A 19,913-nucleotide genomic window follows, 5' to 3' on the forward strand; every position below is an offset into this window, starting at 1 on the left:
ACAGGGCGGCTAATAATTCTTACTTCAACTGTATTTAAAATACAAAAACTTACATTAACTTTAATTATAATAAAATAATAACATAAATTTAAAGCTAATTTAAAATATACAGACACATTCCAATATTAAAATGGCCCGTTTTTGCCAGACTGGGAAACTAGATTAAACAAGTCAAGACCAGCAAACCCACTTAAACCAGTTTAGGATGCTTTTGTTTCTACATTTTTAACCACAACAGTGGTATTAATCCAGTCATTATTAAATAACCTCTTTCTAAAAATGACAATTTTAAGCCTATCTTACTCTTAAAGAAAAAAAATCTCAAAAATAACACATAATTTAACATTACTTTCCTTGAAATGTAACTAAACCACACATTTAGCTATTTTAAAAAAGTGACTTTAGAGTCTAATTTAATACATTTTCCCCAACACTAAAATATTTTAAAAAAGACCACAAACAACAAAGGTCTGTACCATTTTTATTTATTTTTTTGCTAAAATAGTTTCTCCAAGAAACCCTGTATTTTCTCCCAAACATACAATCAAAACTACAACAGTGATCAAACAATGAAGTATTTTACCTCATATTAGTGCCCAGCAATTGAATAAAGAGTGGAATGTCAGCAAGTAACAGTTTAAAGGTACAAATTAAAGAAACACTTAATAAAAATGATTAAAATGAGCTGATTCCCATCGCTCGTCTCAGTTGCTCAAATGTAAGCCAAAACGTCAAAGACCAGGGAGCCTGCGAACAAAAACACAGTTAGAATAACAAGAAGTGAGAATAAAACAACTTGAATAATTCAAAATCACATTACCATTCTAAACCAAGTTGGAAGAAATCCTTTATAGAGAGAAAAAAATCCTTCTCTTCGGACCGACTGAACCAGACAGTCAGTAGAAGATCTGTAGAGAAGACCCCTTCAAACAGAAGAATAAAACCCCATTATAAACAATAAAGTGTTCAATATATTAAAACTACACACAATACACTAAACAAACCTCCCGTTTGAATCCCGAGGCTGGTTCATGACTCTAGTTTTCACTACGTCCGCCGGTGTTCCCATAGTAGCCGCAACCAATCCCGAGCAAATGCTAGGAAATGTTTTGAAACAAACTATTAAACGTGATGTTATTATTTCTGTCAACATCAGCAGCGCAACAGAATTTCACCTTGACAATCCATGACAGATGCTGTTGTCCGGTATGGAGGTGTTTCTCAGCAGAAAATGTTTTACTGTATCGTACGTCATGAGGTCTAAACGTCAAATCAAGATTAAAAAGATTCAATGTTGAAAATGTCAGGAGATTTTTGTAACATTTGTCAACCTGGACCACAAAACCAGTCTAATGTTGCATGGGTAAATGGCAATACAATGTATGAGTCAAAACTATCAATTTCAAAAATCATTCGAATCTTAAAGTGGACCTATTATGGAAAAATCTGTTTTATAAGGGATTTAAACACAAAATATAGCCAGCCTCTAATTGTAAAAATGAATTAATTCTATTTTTTATAATCACACTTCATAAAAACAGTCTGACGAAGAACTTTGATTGACATCACGTTGTATGTGTCATCAGAGGGGGAAAGCCCCACCCAATATAGTGACTATCTCTCCCTCATTAGCATGGACAGCCTTGAGTGAGGAGCAGCTGTCCACCATTAGTTTTAAATCTGCCACGAAGCTCCGCCTTCTTTTGAAAAGAGGCTGAGAGAACATTCTCATTTGAATTTAAAGTGACAGTCATCAAAAACGGCACAATTTGAATCAAAGCCTAAAAGGGGAAGTTTAAAAGAGTTATTTGCATTATACATTATTTGTATGTTATTTTGAGCTGAAACATCACGTAAACACACTCTAGAGACATTAAAGACTTATTTTACATCTTGTTAAAAGGTCCACTTTAAGTAAAAATAATCTTCCATGAGAACATTTAGTAAATTTCCTACAGTCAATATATTTAAACTTTATAACTAACAATATGCATTGCCAATAACTTAATTTGGACAACTTTAAACTGGATTTTCTTAGTATTTGGCCAAATCCTTCACTCTCCTAAAAACCCATACATCAATGGAAAGCTTATTTAATCAGCTCTCAGATGCTCTTTTGTAGTCCTGGGTCACATTTATGACTTCTTTACCTCCTAGATTGACCAGTGCGGCTCTCTGAACATTGGGAACCCATCCGGCCCAAAGACCTCGTATTCCTCCTTGTGCAACAATCTTTGTAAAAGCATGATAAACTCCACGCACTCTGTCGGTTTGAAAGAACACACACGTTACTGGTAAAACTGGTTTGGGATAAGTAGGATTATTAAAATATATTTAAAAGTAGTATATTCATGTGAAGCGTTTTTTGGAAACCTCAGTGCTTTTCTAAAAATGCTCTGCTGTGAACTTGTCTCTGTCAGAGCTCTTAAAATACGCAGACCACTTAGCACCTTAAAAACACAGTGCTTTCATTGACAACAACTGCTTGCCTTGGGGAAATAAAATGCGTTGGTGGACACCTAAAACTGGTTATAAATACTGTAAAACTGTGGAATATTAAACTGATTTAAAATGACTGTTTTCTTATTGTATGTAGTTTAAAGTCTGCATTAAATTACAACATGCAATGTTTTTTGTTTGCTAGCACACATTGTTAGTCTTATGGTGAACAATTAATCGGTTAAAATTAAAGTTAATCCACTGGAAAAAAAAAACAGTTTGATTTTGAAAACATTCATTTAAAAAAAAAGACCATTTGCTTCTGCTCTGGAATGGCAATCCTTCTCTGGTGATGTCAGTTTGATGGCTTGGGCAAAATATGCTTATCCACCCCCCTCCAACCATTAGTTTGCTGCTAGTGAAAGATGAGGGAAATAGCGCAAAAATACTTACAAAAAAATACACCCTCTTATTCCCCTTCGTTTGCAGATATATCCAGTGCACACAAAATTTCAGATTTCATTTATTGCTGTGATTCAAAGCTGTATTTTCAGCATCATCACTCCAGTCTTTATTATTATTAATCATCATTACTAATGGTTCTTATAATTATCAATCATGAATCCTTCACTCTTTGATGGCAACTTGATACAGTTTACTTTTTAGGAACACATTTATTCATTTTCCTTTGGCTTAGTCCCTTATTTATCTAAAGGATGCCACAGCGGAATGAACTGCCAACTATTCCTGCATATGTTTTACGCACCGGATGCCCTTCCAGCCGCAACCCAGTACTGGAAAACACCCATACACTCTCTCATTCACACATACTCATACACTACCGCCAATTTAGGTCATCCTATTCACTTATAACGCATGTCTATGGACTGTGGGGAACCCGCACCAACACGGGGAGAACATGCAAACCTCACACAGAAATGCCTACTGGCCCAGCTGGGACTCTAACCAGCGTCCTTTTTGCTGTGAGCAAACAGTGCTAACCATCGAGCCACTGTGCTGCCTTAGAAACACATTTTGGCCTAAAATAACAGTATTTAAAATCAAATCTCTTGTTGTACATTATAAATGTCTTCAGTCTTGAACAGCTTCATTTGTTTATGGAATTTGATTTAATTAACAATTTAATTTAGTACTATTTCATGGTTTCCATAACAATATGAAGAAGCCCAAGAGTTTTTAACACTGATATTAATATTAAATTCTAAAGGATCGTGTGACAGTGAAGTAATGAAAAAAAAAAGCTTTTAAAGTACGTTCAGAAAGAAAACAGTTATTTTAAATGGTTATATTTCACATTTTGCTTCAGTTTACTGTATCGTTGATCAAGTAAATACAATCTTGGTGAGCAGAATAGGCTTCTCTTAAAAACATTTAGAACAAGTAGCCTTTTACAGAAGACTTATCAGTTAAAATTGATGTCTCACCTCGGCGGCTTCCCTTCTAGTCGTCGCCTGCCCTCCATTTGCATCTGAACTTTCACTAGGTCAGTTGGACTAGCTATGAACTGACCCAAAGCACCTGATATCATACTGGCGATCACTGCTTTCCTGTGAACATAACAGGACACGTGCTGAGCCCTTCTTTAATCACGGTTCTGTCACATTTCAGACATGTTTTCTTCCCTCACCAAACTGGAAAAATGCCATCTCCAGATTTTCCCAAGACAGATTCCCTCATCTGTTCATAGGCCAGCATCCTGCCGCCTGAATACACTGAAGATTTTAAAGGTCAGAAATAGATTTAAAATGTCAGTATTTTATCTACATACACAACTTGCATATATTAAAAACACAGCTTTAAAACTAATTAACTTTACACAAAAATTGTAATGCACACATTCTGGATTTGCTCAGAATTAGAAAACCTTTGGAGATCAATATTTAATACCCTTTCTGTTGTGCTTCAATACAAATTAGAGCAGGAAATTGTGGCATTATTTGGAATCACCCCAGAAGACTCATGTTTCTCTGCGTCAAAGTGTAAGATTCTTGCCTTTTTTTCTTTATTAGCGTGCAGAGCAATTCTGCTTAAATGGAAAGATCCCCTTCCACCCACCTTTATTCTTGTCCTGAAAAAAAATTAGATACTCTATAAGATATGGTACCCCTTTATTGATTATGTTGACATTAGGTAATACCCTACAAATATATATATTATTTATTTTTTAAATTTATTTATTTATTTGGTCCCACTTTATTTTGATTGTCCGTTTGTTGAATTTAAGTTTCATTGCACCTACTGTACATGCCAACTAATTCTCATTAGATTATAAGTAGACTGTTAGGTTTAGTGTAAGCTGAGATGTACTTGCAAAGTTTCTTATAATATATAATATAATATAATATATAATATTTCCAACATTCTTTAAAATATCTTCTTTTATGTTTAACAGAAAAAAAAGAATCTCATAGAGGTCTGGATTGGGATTTTTAATAGGAGGTGCATTTGTGATACAACAGGAATACCCGGTTTATATATTTATCATATAACAGTTTCTTTTATTAATATGTTTTAACTATATATATATATATATATATATATATATATATATATATATATATATATATATATATATATATATATATATATATATAACTTCTTTTATATATATCTTAGCCATGACCAGGGGCGGATTTAACCAATAAGCAGGGTAAGCAGCCGCTTAGGGCTCCAGGAAATCTAAGGGCCCCCAAATAAATACCTAGAAGTATAAATGATACTATAAATTATATATAACATTGTTTTCTATCATATTTTGTACGGTGGGGGTCTACATTTTTTTATTACTACATCTGCGCAAATGTGTCCCCCACCTTCAATCATGGACCAGTCTAGCAGTCAAATCAGTAAATGAAATAGTTCATTTATTATGTTTAGTTGTGAATTCATCTTAAAAAAACTAATAATTTCAGAAGTTTTAAAGGTGCTTTACATGTTATTATTATTATTATTATTATTATTATTATTATTATTATTATATTGCATTAAGATAAAATGTAGAAAACAAGATTAAATTGTATGAGAAAAAAAACATAAAAATAATAATAATAATTATTATAAAAAATTTAAAGTACAAAAGGTGCATTTTAGAACTTTTGGGCCCCTTGGCTGGAATTGTTTTGGGCCCTAAAATCACTAAAGCCGCACCTGAGCATGACTCACCATTATAACAGTATTCATAGTAAATAATTGTAAGAACTTTGGCTTTTTTTGCACATGCAGTTGAAGATTAAGTTAATTAAGATTTTGGTTTGTGGATTAAATTAGTTGTTAATAAAGTTCATAACATGTTACCTATATGTCTGTAGATAGCTGGTGTGACCCCTTGCCACAGTTTCAAGGGCCCCTCTTCTCGCACTATACCTGCAGCTGTGCTCAACATGCCCCTGTATTTCTGAGTCCGTACACTTCCACCATTCTTTCCAGATCTGCCTTCACCCTGGATCTGGAGTCTGGTTTTGGTAAGATCCAGGGGGAATGTGACTAAAACAAAAATTGTATAAAAATACAGAGAAAGTAGACTCAAAAAATATTCAAATACATTAGGTAGAAATCAATTAATACAAACATATATATTATTTGCGCAAAGATACATTTATTTAATTATACATCTATATATTTGTTTAACTACAAAGCTTAAGCGTCTGCTAAATTAATGAACGTAAATGTATCTACCTAATTCTGCCACAGCAGCAGCACAGGCTGATAAAGTGAACTTTGAAAGTCGGGGCCACCGCGAATTCTCTTGTAAATGAGACATTACAAGTGTCTTCTGATTTCCAAATGAAATATATATATATATTTGAATTTAACTACGTCCCAAAAGAACCACGAGCCTGGAGTGCATGCTCAAGTGTTGACACAGCTCAAGACAGGACTACGACCTTTAATAAGAGGCGAACCCGTTTCTTTTTCAGCCAAGCCGGTTGGACGGTGTAGTTACCGACCCCCTTACGTAATTACGCACAGCGTTATAAACTACAAAAGAAGTGTCGGGCACAGAAAACCACAATTCCCACACTACTCCACACAAAATGGGCACAATCAGACATACGTAAGTCGAGCTTATTGCGTAAGGACGGCCCGTCATTTTTGTACGCATGCGCCTTTCGACAGATTGTAGCACGCTCTGAATCTGTCTGAATTATTATTTTTTATTTATTGATGAATGTCTGAATGTTTCTGTCTGAATTTTTTATTGATGAATGTCTGTCTGTCTGTAATATTTATTAGATTTTTTTCTGTTATTAATAGTAAGCCTAAATTTTCTTTTCTCAGTTATAAATTAGCAGTAATCTTAGATAAATGAGCAGTACTAAACAAATAAAAAGTATTGCTTTATACTGCCATCTGGTGTTTTGTAGATGAAATTCCATACAGTGTTTGAAAATAATCATCTATCTATCTATCTATCTATCTATCTATCTATCTATCTATCTATCTATCTATCTATCTATCTATCTATCTATCTATCTATCTATCTATCTATCTATCTATCTATCTATCTATCTATCTATCTATCTATCTATCTATCTATCTATCTATCTATCTATCTATCTATCTATCTATCTATCTGTTTCTCACAAAACTATTTACATTTGCACAACAGTTGATGCATTTCTCAAAACAATTAGTACAAACTGCAAAACCTAGTTGATAACCTGCAAAAGCGTGTTACTTGCTCAAAATGGATAGCTCATTCCTCAAAATATTCATGTTAATGAAAGTGTCAGTGTCATCAAGATGAAAGTCCTGACAGCATTGTTTATGAACAAGATAGTCAAATGGCTTTATCATGTTTTCATCATGACAGTTTACTCTGTACATTTTTTCCAATGCAAAAAAGTTTTTGGTGAAGATTTTGTTTCAAGATTTTGGTGACACTTCCTGAAAATGCTCTAGACAGCACTACATACTATTTGCACAGCCATTTGAGAACTACAGTAAAGTTAGACATCACTGCATTTTTTTGAGGTATTTGAGACACTGAATATGTATGTTTCACATTTTTATGCTCTTTGCAATTTATTCACAGCTAAAGAATAAAAACACCCTTATTTACAACAAATATAAACTCCCTTTGGGTAGAGCTGTGCACAACTGTAAACAATATTGCAGAACATATTGAACCTACAACATACATAGGTCTGAAAATCATTCATGAAATTGTCCAATTTAGAAGACATTTTCAGAAGAAAAAAAACTTTTTTTAATAAAATGAGCTGGACAGATTTTGACAACTAGTTCCAATAGTTCAGCATTTTTGTATGTCATGACTCAAGTAATGAAATGAGGACTATTAGTTTAATATGGAATGACTATTGAGCATTCACAAGTTAATTTTGACTGACGTGACATAAGCGAATGATAATGTTATAAAACAGCAGAGAGTTGTATGAAAGCAATTGATGCATGTCTAAAAGCATTTGCAATTAGTTGGAAGGAATGAGAAACTGCTACTATGTGCACAAATGACTAATTGTTTTGAGAAATGCATTAATTGTTGTGCAAATGTAAATAGTGTTATGAGAAATGCACCAAAGCGACTGAGAAAAACTGTAATGGCGTTATACTGCCATCTTGTGTTCAGTAGATGACATTTCACGTACTGTACAAAGTGCAATAATACACAATACTATAAAATAGGCTTAATTACTCCTCGTTGATCATTATTATGACGTTAAAACAATAATTACTGTAAAATATTACCAAAATATTTAGGTATATATATATATATATATATATATATATATATATATATATATATATATATATATATATATATATATATATATATATATATATATATATATATATATATATATATATATAATATTGAAGAGAACTGGAAACTGATAGCCCAACCATTGACATCCATAGTAGGAGACTTAAATATTACTGAAGTCGGTTACAGGTTTCCGACATTTTCAAAACATCTTCTTTTGTGTTTAAAAAGATAGTTCACTCCAAAATGAACATTTTCTCACTAGTTACTCAAGTGGTTCCATACGTTTATGAGTTTCTTTCTTCTGTTGAACACAAAAGAATATAATTTGAAGAGAACTAGAAACTGTAACCATTGACTTCCATAGTAAGATAAACAAATAGGCTATTATGGAAGTCGTACAGGTTTCCAACATTTTCAAAACATCTTTTGTGTTTAACAGAAAAAAAGGAACTCATAAAGGTTTGAAACAAGTAAAGGGTGAATAAATGATGACAGAATTGTAGTTTTTGGGTGAACTGTTCATTTAACCCTTTAACTGCCCCACCAAGAAAAAAAAAATTGTATTGCATTTCTTAACTTTTAATGTCGCTAGTTAACACACTTAATGCATTACAGTTTACACTTCAGTTTTTCTCAGTCGCTTTGGTCCATTCCTCAGATCAGAATTGAAATTCTCAAAACTACCTGTTCAATCTTCAGATCATTGTGTCACTTGTGCACATCAGAAAAGCAGTTTCTCATTTCTCTGAACAAGTTGCAAATGTTTGAGTACGTCCATGCAAATGATTATGTGAAATTCTCTGATGTTTCCTAAATTATCAATTGCTTATGTCATGTTGATCAAAATTGATTATTTTGGTCTCTGTTAAATACTGTAGTCTCACCCCCATAACATTTCATCGTTTGTTCATGGCATAAGTCTTCACATGCAAATTGACTGAACAAGTTTATAGTTATATAAATATTTAGTCATAATGCATTTTTCTATGTTCACATTTCTGCTTTTGTTTTGTTTTTTCTTTGTGCTATGCAGTGCTGTATTTTTCTCTCTGTATCACAATGACATGATCTGGCAACAGATTACAGTACAAAGAGCAAAAATAAATAAATTAATAAATAAAAATTAGCCATAGTTTACATCAGACCATCCCTCCAAAGTACACTGTTATATTGACAACATGACTAAGTCATTTCACTGTCTTATCCACACACAATGACACAAGAACTTGTTATTCTGATGGCACAGACACATTCATTGACACAGAAATGTAGTTTTGAGAGAGGTAAGGATTTTGAGCAATCGACTGGCTTTTGCAGGTAATCAATGGTGTTTTGTAATTTGTATGCGTTGTTTTGAGAAATGCAAATTTCAATTCTGATCTGAAAAATGTACCACAGCAACTGAGAAAAACTGTAACACATCCTATAATTTCTAAAATATCATCCTCTACCAAATGGTGGATATGTCGGTTTATGGTAAAAGTAAAGGAATTAATACGTTTACTATGAAAACTCTGAAAATATGAAGTGAAAGACCAGTTTATTTTTAAAGAAATAATCAAGATAAAACATTTTTGAATACTAAATCATCATTATTTTTTGAAGTATGCCATAAAATATTTTAGATTCTTGTTTAACACGTTTTCTTTTCTTTTCTTTTCTTTCTTTTTTACAATAAAACCAAAATCAAGTGTAGTAGTGCAACAATATTATGTTTGTTTGATTTTTTTTTTGTTTGTTTTTTTGTTAACCAACAATGCTGTGTATGTAAACCATTTTTAAACAGTCATTATTTAAAACAGTCAAAATATGGTCAACCATTTGGTAGAGCAAATTTATTAATTTATTTTTAATAAATTAGTGGATTAGTAATGTACGAATACAGAAAAACAGGCAACAAACAAAAATTCCAAAGATAATAGAAATTCAAATAAAACAAAAAACACAAAACAAAAACAAATGGAAGACATTCACAAGACGCCAGAAACAGATTCATAATAGCTTACAATAGACAGAGCTTTTACATTTTTCACAGCTTTGAGAGACTTCATTAACAGAACAAGTTCGTTGACAAAAACCTTGTACAAAGGAGGGCATTTTGAAAGTCTACATTTGTGGATAAAGAATTTACCATTTAAAATAATAAAATTAACTAAATTGTTAATATTTTTATCACCATTTTCAAAATAAATAATTTCTTCTGCATTCAGTGTTATCAACATATTATTTTTACCAGAATAATCTTAGTCATAGTCTTTCCAAAATAATTGCACTCTCTGACAATCAACAAATAAGTGACATAAGGATTCCTCACTGTTTTTACAAAATGAACATTCTTTCTCAATATCTGAAAATTTGGAAAGCGGTAAAGCAGGCAGTTAAAGGGATAAACCATATTATTTTATGTCAGTCTTTTATATATACAATCAAACATTACGTCCAGAAGCTCTTATACAGACTGTACAGCTTATTTTTTGCCATCCAAGAGGCATTCATTTACGGCAGCTCCTTTCCAAATGTATCCCCAAAAATTCATTGTAGGTTAACAAATTACATTGTAACTAGGTTAACCTATAACAGAGTGGTTGAATGTGACGTCACACTCACCAAGCCATCTAAGGTAGTGCTTTCTCATTTCAATCAGCCTATAGTCTGCAGAGCGGCGGCACAAAACCACCGAGGTAAGTAGGTTGAACATAAAACTCCTTTGAAATGGTTTACATTGTTAATCAAATATGTATGCGAGAACATGTTTTCTCAATAGAGTTATGAATTAATAATCCGCAATCTATATTCAAGCTCTGGTGCTTGTGAATGCCTCAAACCAAAAGTGTTTGTTAGATCATTTATTCGTGTGTATTAAACGGAATTGATTGTATGTGATGATCAAATTTAAACTATGTGTGATTTCTAGTTCACTTCGATACAATGTTTATCGTATTTCTTCCACTTTCAGTGTCAAGATTGGCACTTCCGCATTGCTTTGATCAAATGATAATCCTCGTGCTCTGTGATACTCGTGCCCGCGTTTATTTTTTACGCTTCGTTATGTTTTTATCTTACGATATGGTGTTAAAAATGGAGGCCACGCGTATTATTTTCTATATCAAAATTCTAGGTAAGTAATTATAGTCTTTGAATGGTCAGCATCTGCAATAAGCCGGTAGGGTGCGGCGTTGCAGTTCCCAGCGCGTCCAGAGAGGGCGCGTAAAGCGTGAATAGAACGTGCTTGTCTAAATCACTTTAGCAGTTTATTCAGCACGTGTATTGTTTATTGTAATCCAAGCAAGACTGATTATGACTCTATAAAAGAACTATTGTTTATTATTCCAGTGTTTGGTTTTTGACTAAAACGTTTACATATGCAAACTTGCATCAAGCTTACTCATTTACATATTCAAACTTAAGTCGAAAGATGTGCTATTTTGTAAGTCAGCATCAAATAAAATGTCCAAAAGTAGATTTGATATATACAGAAAGTATGTTAAATGCAAATAACATGTCCACTTCAGGGTTTTATAAACTTTGTGAGAAATTACTCCTTCAGAGACCTTTTATCAACATTTACATTTTAAATAAGTGGCAAGAGGAGTGGGATGCATTGGAAAATAATAAAATAATAATGTGTATGAAATGCGACCTGAAATCTTATTTTTAAGACTAGATTTGATCAGGTGATTTTTACATTTTTTTTATTTTTACCAGATGTCGTATCGGACATACAAGATTAACCCATGCCTTTTTCCCTAAAGATGAAGACCCCACTCAATATTTGTACAGCACAACACCCCTTACTGTAAAACACATTTTACTGGACTGTTCTGCTTTTAATGATTCCATAAGGCTTTTTTTTTATTATTGAAATGAACTCTCTTAAGGACATTTTTAACAAAGTGATACCAGGAAAAATGGTAGAATGTTTTTATCATGTTTTAACACTAAACATCTTATTTCATTTATGTATTCATTTGTTTGTTGTTTTTTATTGTATATTTATTATTGAATCGTTCTTGCCACGAAAATAGCATTGGTTGCTGACATAGCATTGAATTAAAAAATACATTAAACTTTGTGAGAAAATGTCAAAATGAGGGTGAAATAATATTTTTGTATTCTTGTTTATGCGCATTGCACTTTTGTATAAAAAAAATAATGAAGTACTATTTTTATGTACTTATTAATTTTTTTTATAAAAGATAAGGATACATTAAAAAAGTATTTTGTTGCTGACAAATGAGTAAAAACATTGATTTAAAGAAATGTGTCGACGTATATAGATTTAATAACTTAATTGTATTTGTTTTTTTGTCTTTTAAGAGGATTAAGCAAAATGATTTTAAAATAGTTTCTTTAAAATTGTCACTTTTAAAATCATCAAATATAAAATTTTCTAAATACCTAAATATTCTTGACAAGTTTTATGATCTATATCAACAATTGTTAAACTCAATGTAATCCTAGTAGGCATCTTGTGTAAAAACAGGGTAAAAATCTTTCTTTCTTTCTTTTCTTTCTTTCTTTCTTTCTTTCTTTCTTTCTTTCTTTCTTTCTTTCTTTCTGTTTTTGCTCTAAAAAATCCTAAACTCCAATTTCACAGTAGAAATTGTAAAGCTGTATTCCACTTTTAATATTTTAACGTTTTAACTGTTTTTATTTTTGACTAATGAACCAAGAATAGACTATCTATTCTTAAGTGTTTTATTGACTAGTTTGTAAGTCAATACAGTATAGAGTGATTAAAAAAAAAGACATTTACAGTATTAACATGAATGTATGCTTTCAGAGACAAAAATGAATGTGGAACATGAAGTCAAGCTGCTCGTTGATGAGATTCGCCGACTGGGTAGTAAAAGTAAGTCTTTTTTTGAACGGCACCATAGTTAGAAATAAAATACTTATATTTGTCTTTTTTATTATATAATTATGTAATTCATAATTTAAGTGGAATGATAACTTATAAATGTACATGAATTGTAAAATGTCTTTGTATGTCTGTCTTGTTGTAGCACCAATTTACCAAATATTAATGATTGGAATGTACCAAACCGTTCACATGATTATTGTCACTAAGTTACAAATGAGAAAATTTAAATTAATCTGAGGTTGCCACAGCTGAATGAATCACCAACTTATCCAGCATATGTTTTACACAGCGGATGCCCTTCCAGCTACAACCCAGTACTGGGAAACCCCCCTACACACTCATACACTAAGGCCAATTTAGTTTATTCAATTCACCCATAGCGCATGTCTTTGGACTGTGGGGGCAACCAAAGGGAAAATCGCATGAACACCAGGATAACATGCAAACTCCACACAGAAATGCCAACTGACTCAAACCAGCAACCTTCTTGCTGTGAGGCAACAGTGCTAGCCAGTGTGTCGTCCTTGTTTCAGAATCACTATTCTGAAAAGAAAGTGAAGAACATATGCTGGATAAGTTGGCAGTTCATTCCACTGTGGCAACTGCTGATGAATGAAGGGACTAAGCCAAAGGAGAATAAATGAATGAATGATTCTGAAACACTGAGATGTGAATTAGACTTTCAAAATATATCTTGTAGAAATTGTGATTGAGTAACAGGTCTGTCATAAGAGCTTTTACATAAGTCTTTACATGTCAGCCTCAATAATGCATGTTTTAACCTGATGAGGAATTCAATGGAAATGGCAGCACAGTTAAAACAGAAATTGCTGGTTCAATTATGACCACAATTCTTAAAGGTGTTTTTCCTTTTATGATCCATTCAAATGGTCTTTGTGTATGACCACTACTAGCTTAGCATACATAATTGAATCAGATTAGACCATTAGCATCTCACTCAAAAATGACCAGAGAGGTTCAATTATTTTCCTATTTAAAGCTTCACACATCTGTAGATCTTAAGACCGACAGAAAATGAAAAGTTTTTTCTATCTATTTTCTGATATGGCAACTATGCTCTCATTCTGGCATAATAATCAAGTAACCTTGCTGCCATATCAATGATACCAAGCCAGACTCCGAGATAAAAATGGTAAAAAAAACTATTTTAGGTGCACATACAGTTGAAGTCAGAATTATTAGCGCCGCTGTTTATTATATTCCCCAATTTCTGTTTAACAGAGAAGATTTTTTTTAGCACATTTCTAAACATAATAGTTTTAATAATTTATTTCTAATAACTGATTTATTTTATCTTTGCTATGATAACAAAAAATAACATTTGACTAGATATTTTTCAAGACACTTAAGACGCTTAAAGTGACATTTAAAGGCTTAACTAGGTTAATTAGGTTAACTAGGTGGGATAGGGCAATTAGGCAAGTTATTCTATAATGATGGTTTGTTCTGTAGACTATCGGAAAAATATATAGCTTAAAGGGGCTAATAATTTTAATCTTAAAATGGTTTTTAAAAAATTTAAAACAGCTTTTATTCTAGCCAAAATAAAACAAATAAGATTTTCTCCAGAAGAAAAAATATTATCAGACATACTGTGAAAATTTCCTTGCTCTGTTAAAAAACATAATTTGGGAAATATTTAAAAAAGAAAAAAAATTCAAAGGTGGACTAATAATTCTGACTTCAAGTGTATGTCAGTCGACACACAAGTGCATTGGTTTTATTTTTGTCTTGCATATTCACTCAGACTCGTCCCTGTCATTTTAGAGAGTAGCAACCGGCTCAATGGTGCGCTTTAAAAAGTGCATGAATGTTAAAAGGAGACATTCAGGGTTGTTACTAAATGTTTTACAGTGATCCCTGACCCACTCTCTCTGTCTCGCAGATGCAGACGGGAAGACCAGCGTCAAATTCGGAGTCTTGTTTAACGATGACCAGTGCGCCAATCTCTTTGAAGCTCTTGTCGGAACACTGAAAGCGGCCAAGCGAAAGAAGGTGATCACTTTCGATGGCGAGCTGCTACTGCAAGGAGTTCACGACAACGTTGATGTCGTATTACTGCAGGACTGAATGTGACCGTGTCTTTTCTAAAGCCAAACTGAAAAAAGTACAAATGCATTTTTTTACATGCCATTGCTACATTTTGATATATCTAAGAATGTAACAAGTTTGTGTAATGCATTGGAGTATTTTTATACAACCATTTCTTCCTTTCTCAGGGGAGTGATTCGCACAACAGTTTTTTGTAAAGTAGCAATCTTCCCTTTTTCAAACACCTCAATGGTTATATCATTAATATAAAACATCTAAAATATATCATTTAAGTGTGCATGAGCATTGTTTTCAACTTAATTAAAATGAATATACCTCTAACGTCCAGTTCTGATTAAATTGATCATGCAGTGGACAGTCAAAATAGTAATCATGAGGTTGTTTGCAGTACTGTACTGTGAAATGTTTATAATTGTCATGTCCTTCATATTATATGAGCCATAACATCTTATTTGTTGATAGACATGACTAGTATGTAACTTTTTTTATTGTTGAAATTAAATATTACAAAAAAGAATCATATTTGACCAACTGAAAATTGTTTTAGTGTGATATTGTTTTATAAAGCTCTTGCGAAAACATCTTAGTATTGTACTCGTGCTATTCTTCTCTGGTCAAATGTTACATACTGTAGGACTCCCAGTGGTGCAGTTCGTGCCATTTCAAGCTCAGGAAGACCTTAACATGAGCAGCAATAGGAAGTAAAACTTCATCAATTATTAAATAATGGGGAGTTTTGCGCTGGATTATGACAGTGGGGGATTTTCATTTGTCTTTTTATAGGTATTGGAATTTATCTTCCTCAACGTTTTGAAACTGACTTTAAACTTCAAATTTTTCATGTTTTTTTGCTTTCTGACCATGTCCTTACTGTGTTTTCTGTCTTGTGATGGTTCATCTGCTTTTCAAATGGCTGGAGACGCTTTATTTAAAAGTGCAATAAAGTCATATAAATAAATTAACGTGATTAGGACACTTAATATATTATGTTTATGACTAGTACTGAATGGGGTATATGCACATGGGCTTTTATTTTCAGTCAGCCAGCCCCAGGGCTTCCGGTTAATTGTTGTTCTATGCAAAATCGCGGCATTTAAGATCTGATATATTAAAAAAAAAAACATGAGATACGATATAAAGTGGGTATCAGACCAAACAAGAAGCACTGCATTAAATTTTTCTGTACCATGTCTTTAAAATATGAAAATTTATTTTACCCTCGTATTTTCAATGGAATTTCTGCGCTAGCCTGCTGCTAATGATGGCGACTGCACGGTCTTTAGTCTCTTCAGTCTTTAACAACATAATCGATGCTTAAGTCTATTTAACTGATTATATTTGAATGACATTACAACATCACTGATGTAAAAGGAACTTAATGAAACTGAAAGTAGTCATATTAAGATATCACCGGAAGTTCATCATTGGTTGAACACTACACTAGCTGTGCATATAGTCCATTGCACACTTGACTCCGAAATGAATGAGCCGGCTACAGTGGATGTTTTGGAGCTTTGATTTTGTATTTTTAAAATGCATCTGAGCCTTTTTTACAGCCTCTTTGTAGTAGGAAAATTTCTTCTGTTTTGAATCTTGTAGATGCCATCCCCAAATATAACCTTCGTTGTGTGAAGGATTTCATTTTAATATGTAAATATGATCAAGTTTGGGCAATGCAGTGGCGCATTGCCCAGTTGCATTGCCCATTGCGCATTGCCCAGTAGGTAGTGCTGTCGCCTCACAGCAAGAAGGTTGCTGGTTCAAGCCTCGACTGGGTCAGTTGGCGTTTGTGTGTGGAGTTTGCATGCTCACCCTGCGTTCGCGTGGGTTTCCTCCCGGTGCTTCGGTTTCCCCCCACAGTCCAACGACATGTACAGGTGAATTGGGTAGGCTAAATTGTCCGTAGTGTGTGAATGAGTGTGTATGGATGTTTCCCAGAGATGGGTTGCGGCCGGGAGGGCATCCGCTGCGTAAAACATGTGCTGGATAAGTTGGCGGTTCATTCCGCTGTGGTGACCCCGGATTAATAAAGGGACTAAGCAGAAAAGAAACTGAATGAATGAATGAATAATCAAGTTTCTTGTAAAAAAAAAAAAAGAACACTTATAGTCCAAAAATTATATAACATTAGCTGTATTGTTGTTTATTAGTCCATTCTGAATGTTGCCTGGATTAAAGTTTTTAAAGTATGTTCATTCATTCATTTTTCTTCGGCTTAGTCTCTATTATTCCGGGGTCGCCACAGCGGAATGAACCGCCAACTTATCCAGCATATGTTTTACACAGTGGATGCCCTTCCAGCTGCAACCCAGTACTGGGAAATATCCATACACCCTCATTCACACACATACACTACGGTCAAATTAGTTTATTCAATTCACCTGTAACACATCTTTGGACTGGGGGAAATCGGAGCACCCGGAGCGGAGGAAACCCACGGGAACACGGGGAGAACATGCAAACTCCACACAGAGATGCCAACTGACCCAGCCGGGGCTCAAACCAGCGACCTTCTTGCTGTGAGGCAACAATGCTAGCCACCGAGCCACCGTATCACACTTTGAGAAATTTGAGTTCGTATTTATAAAAAAACATCTATGCCTTGAGACTGGTTAAATCTATCTTTTTAATAGGAAATTTCTTGTTTTTAATCTTCTAGATGCCATCCCCAAATATAACCTTCGTCGTGTGAAGGATTTAATTTTAATATCTAAATATAATCAAGTTTCTCATAAAAAAAGAACATTTATAGTTGACCCAAACTTTCAAAAATGATATAACATTAGCTGTATTTTTGTTTATTAGTCTATTATGAATGTTGTCAGGATTTAAGTTTTTAAAGATTATTCTGGAAACTTAATATAATGTTTTAACTAGTCGAAGCAAGAATATTAGTTAAATTTAAGATATATTTGCTCTTTTAGTATTTTATTAATTGCCATTTTTAAAATTGTGTGAAATAATCAATTAGGAAGTGTTTCTATCCAATTTCATTATTTCATCTATTTATTGTACTGTATTTATATACATTTATTTACTGTTACTGTAAACTTTATTGTCCCCATTTTGGGGCGATTTGTTCTGCAGCGTACTAGATTTACAACTCATATATCATACCACACACGTAAGACAAACATTAAACAACATTAATAGTACTAAAAAACAGCAAATCTTTCCATTAAAATTCAGCAAATTAATCGCACAAGGAACAAATTAAACTTGAAATCTGTTGGTCCTTGCCAAACGGGCCCTATACCGAGATCCTGAGGAAAGTATTTGAAATGAATCAAAAAGAGGATGGGATATATTAGATGTCATCTGATGGGCCTTCTTTAACACCTGGCTTTCATACAAATAGGATAATCCCGGCACTTTTACGCTTAATACTTTGCTGCAGGTCTTTAAAATCTTAGACAACAAGTTCTTCTGTTTTACTTTTAAGGTAGCAAATCAACAAATCAATGAAAAGGTTCAAATGGATTCTATATACAGTTTAAGTCAGAATTATTAGCCCCCCTTTGAATTTTGTTTTTCTTTTTTAAATATTTCCCAAATGATGTTTAACAGAGAAAGGAAAATTTCAGAGTATGTCATAATATTTATTCTTCTGGAGAAACTCTTATTTGTTTTATTACGGCTAGAATAAAAGCAGTTTTAATTTTTTAAAAGCCATTTTAAGATCAAAATTATTAGCCCTTTAAGCTATATATATTTTTTCGATAGTCTACAGAACAAACCATCGTTACACAATAACTTGCCTAATTACCCTAACCTGCCTAGTTAACCTAATTAATCTAGTTATGCCTTTAAATGTCACTTTAAGCTGTATAAAAGAGTCTTGACAAATATCTAGTAAAATATTATCATCATGGCAAAGATAAAAATAAATCAGTTATTAGACATGAGTTATTAAAACTATAATGTTTAGAAATGTGCTGAAAAAAAAACTTCTCTCCGTTAAACAGAAATTGGGGAAAAAACGGGGCTAATAATTCAGGGGGGCTAATAATTCTGACTTCAACTGTAGACCTTTAAGAATGTCAACATCAGAGTCCTATCAATATTAAACTTCGCTAATTTGCACAAACAATAAAGTCTTTGCTGGCCTGTCCTACATAGTCTTTCCGTATTTTCATTAAAATTTAATTTATTATTATAATAGTACCTATATAGGTACTTATAACTTTCCACTAATTTATTCTAAACTCTTTTTTTATTTTAACCTCATTTTATTTTAACCTCACTTTATTTGTTTGTTTTAATATATGTATTTCTGTTAAGTTTCATTTTCATGTTCATAAACCTTCTTTTACCTATTTTGTATTTATTTGTTATAATAGGTATTACATTTTGGATAATTTGCTTATATTTATTTTTAATGTAATAATTAAGCTTTTATTTCATATTTATTTGTTTGTTTTATGTACAGATTTTTTTTTACCATGATGTTTGATTGTTTATTCGATTATTTATTTATAGCCTCTCCCTCGTAGTCCTCTGGGGGTCCCAGAAAAATGTAAAGATTCTTTAAACAACCTAAAATAGTTCTCCAATATCTAAAAACTAATAATTAAAACCTCGAATCACCTTAAACAGCACGTCCATCATCCTTCACGAATCCATATGCGGTGGCCGAGCATTTATAACTTCTAATAAATTTAGCAGCGTGTCGATGATTATCTGCTCGGGACTCCCTCTTAGTCTGTGCTATTAATAACTCTTGAGCTGTGGGTCTGGATCAGAGATGGAGGCGGAGCCAGAGGAACATTCTCTCTTCAGAGCAGGAAT

General features: G+C 32.9%; 2 protein-coding genes across 3 annotated transcripts; one reads left to right on the forward strand and one right to left on the reverse strand.

Moving 5' to 3' along the window:
* Positions 1–498: 498 nt before the first annotated feature.
* Positions 499–19,910, reverse strand: slc25a27 (solute carrier family 25 member 27). Of its 2 annotated transcripts, none has more exons than XM_056481087.1 (9): positions 6,136–6,471; positions 5,755–5,943; positions 4,088–4,172; positions 3,885–4,007; positions 2,151–2,263; positions 1,176–1,260; positions 1,005–1,097; positions 821–923; positions 499–747 (listed from the first exon to the last, which is right to left on the reverse strand). In XM_056481087.1, exons 1-9 carry the CDS (start codon positions 6,218–6,220, stop codon positions 676–678), a joined length of 948 nt encoding a protein of 315 aa, XP_056337062.1. In that variant the 5' UTR covers positions 6,221–6,471; the 3' UTR covers positions 499–675. The 2 variants fall into 2 exon arrangements, with proteins under 2 accessions (XP_056337062.1, XP_056337063.1); XM_056481088.1 differs by lacking the exon at positions 6,136–6,471 and adding an exon at positions 19,713–19,910 and having other exon boundaries at positions 500–747.
* abracl (ABRA C-terminal like) lies at positions 10,770–16,083 on the forward strand. The gene is made up of 3 exons (XM_056481089.1): positions 10,770–10,869; positions 12,972–13,040; positions 14,959–16,083. The coding sequence occupies exons 2-3, from the start codon at positions 12,980–12,982 to the stop codon at positions 15,141–15,143; spliced, it is 246 nt and encodes an 81-aa protein (XP_056337064.1). The 5' UTR covers positions 10,770–10,869; positions 12,972–12,979; the 3' UTR covers positions 15,144–16,083.
* Positions 19,911–19,913: the final 3 nt, after the last annotated feature.

The sequence above is a fragment of the Danio aesculapii genome, chromosome 20 (genome assembly GCF_903798145.1).
Source record: "Danio aesculapii chromosome 20, fDanAes4.1, whole genome shotgun sequence".
Taxonomy (NCBI): Eukaryota; Metazoa; Chordata; class Actinopteri; order Cypriniformes; family Danionidae; genus Danio; species Danio aesculapii.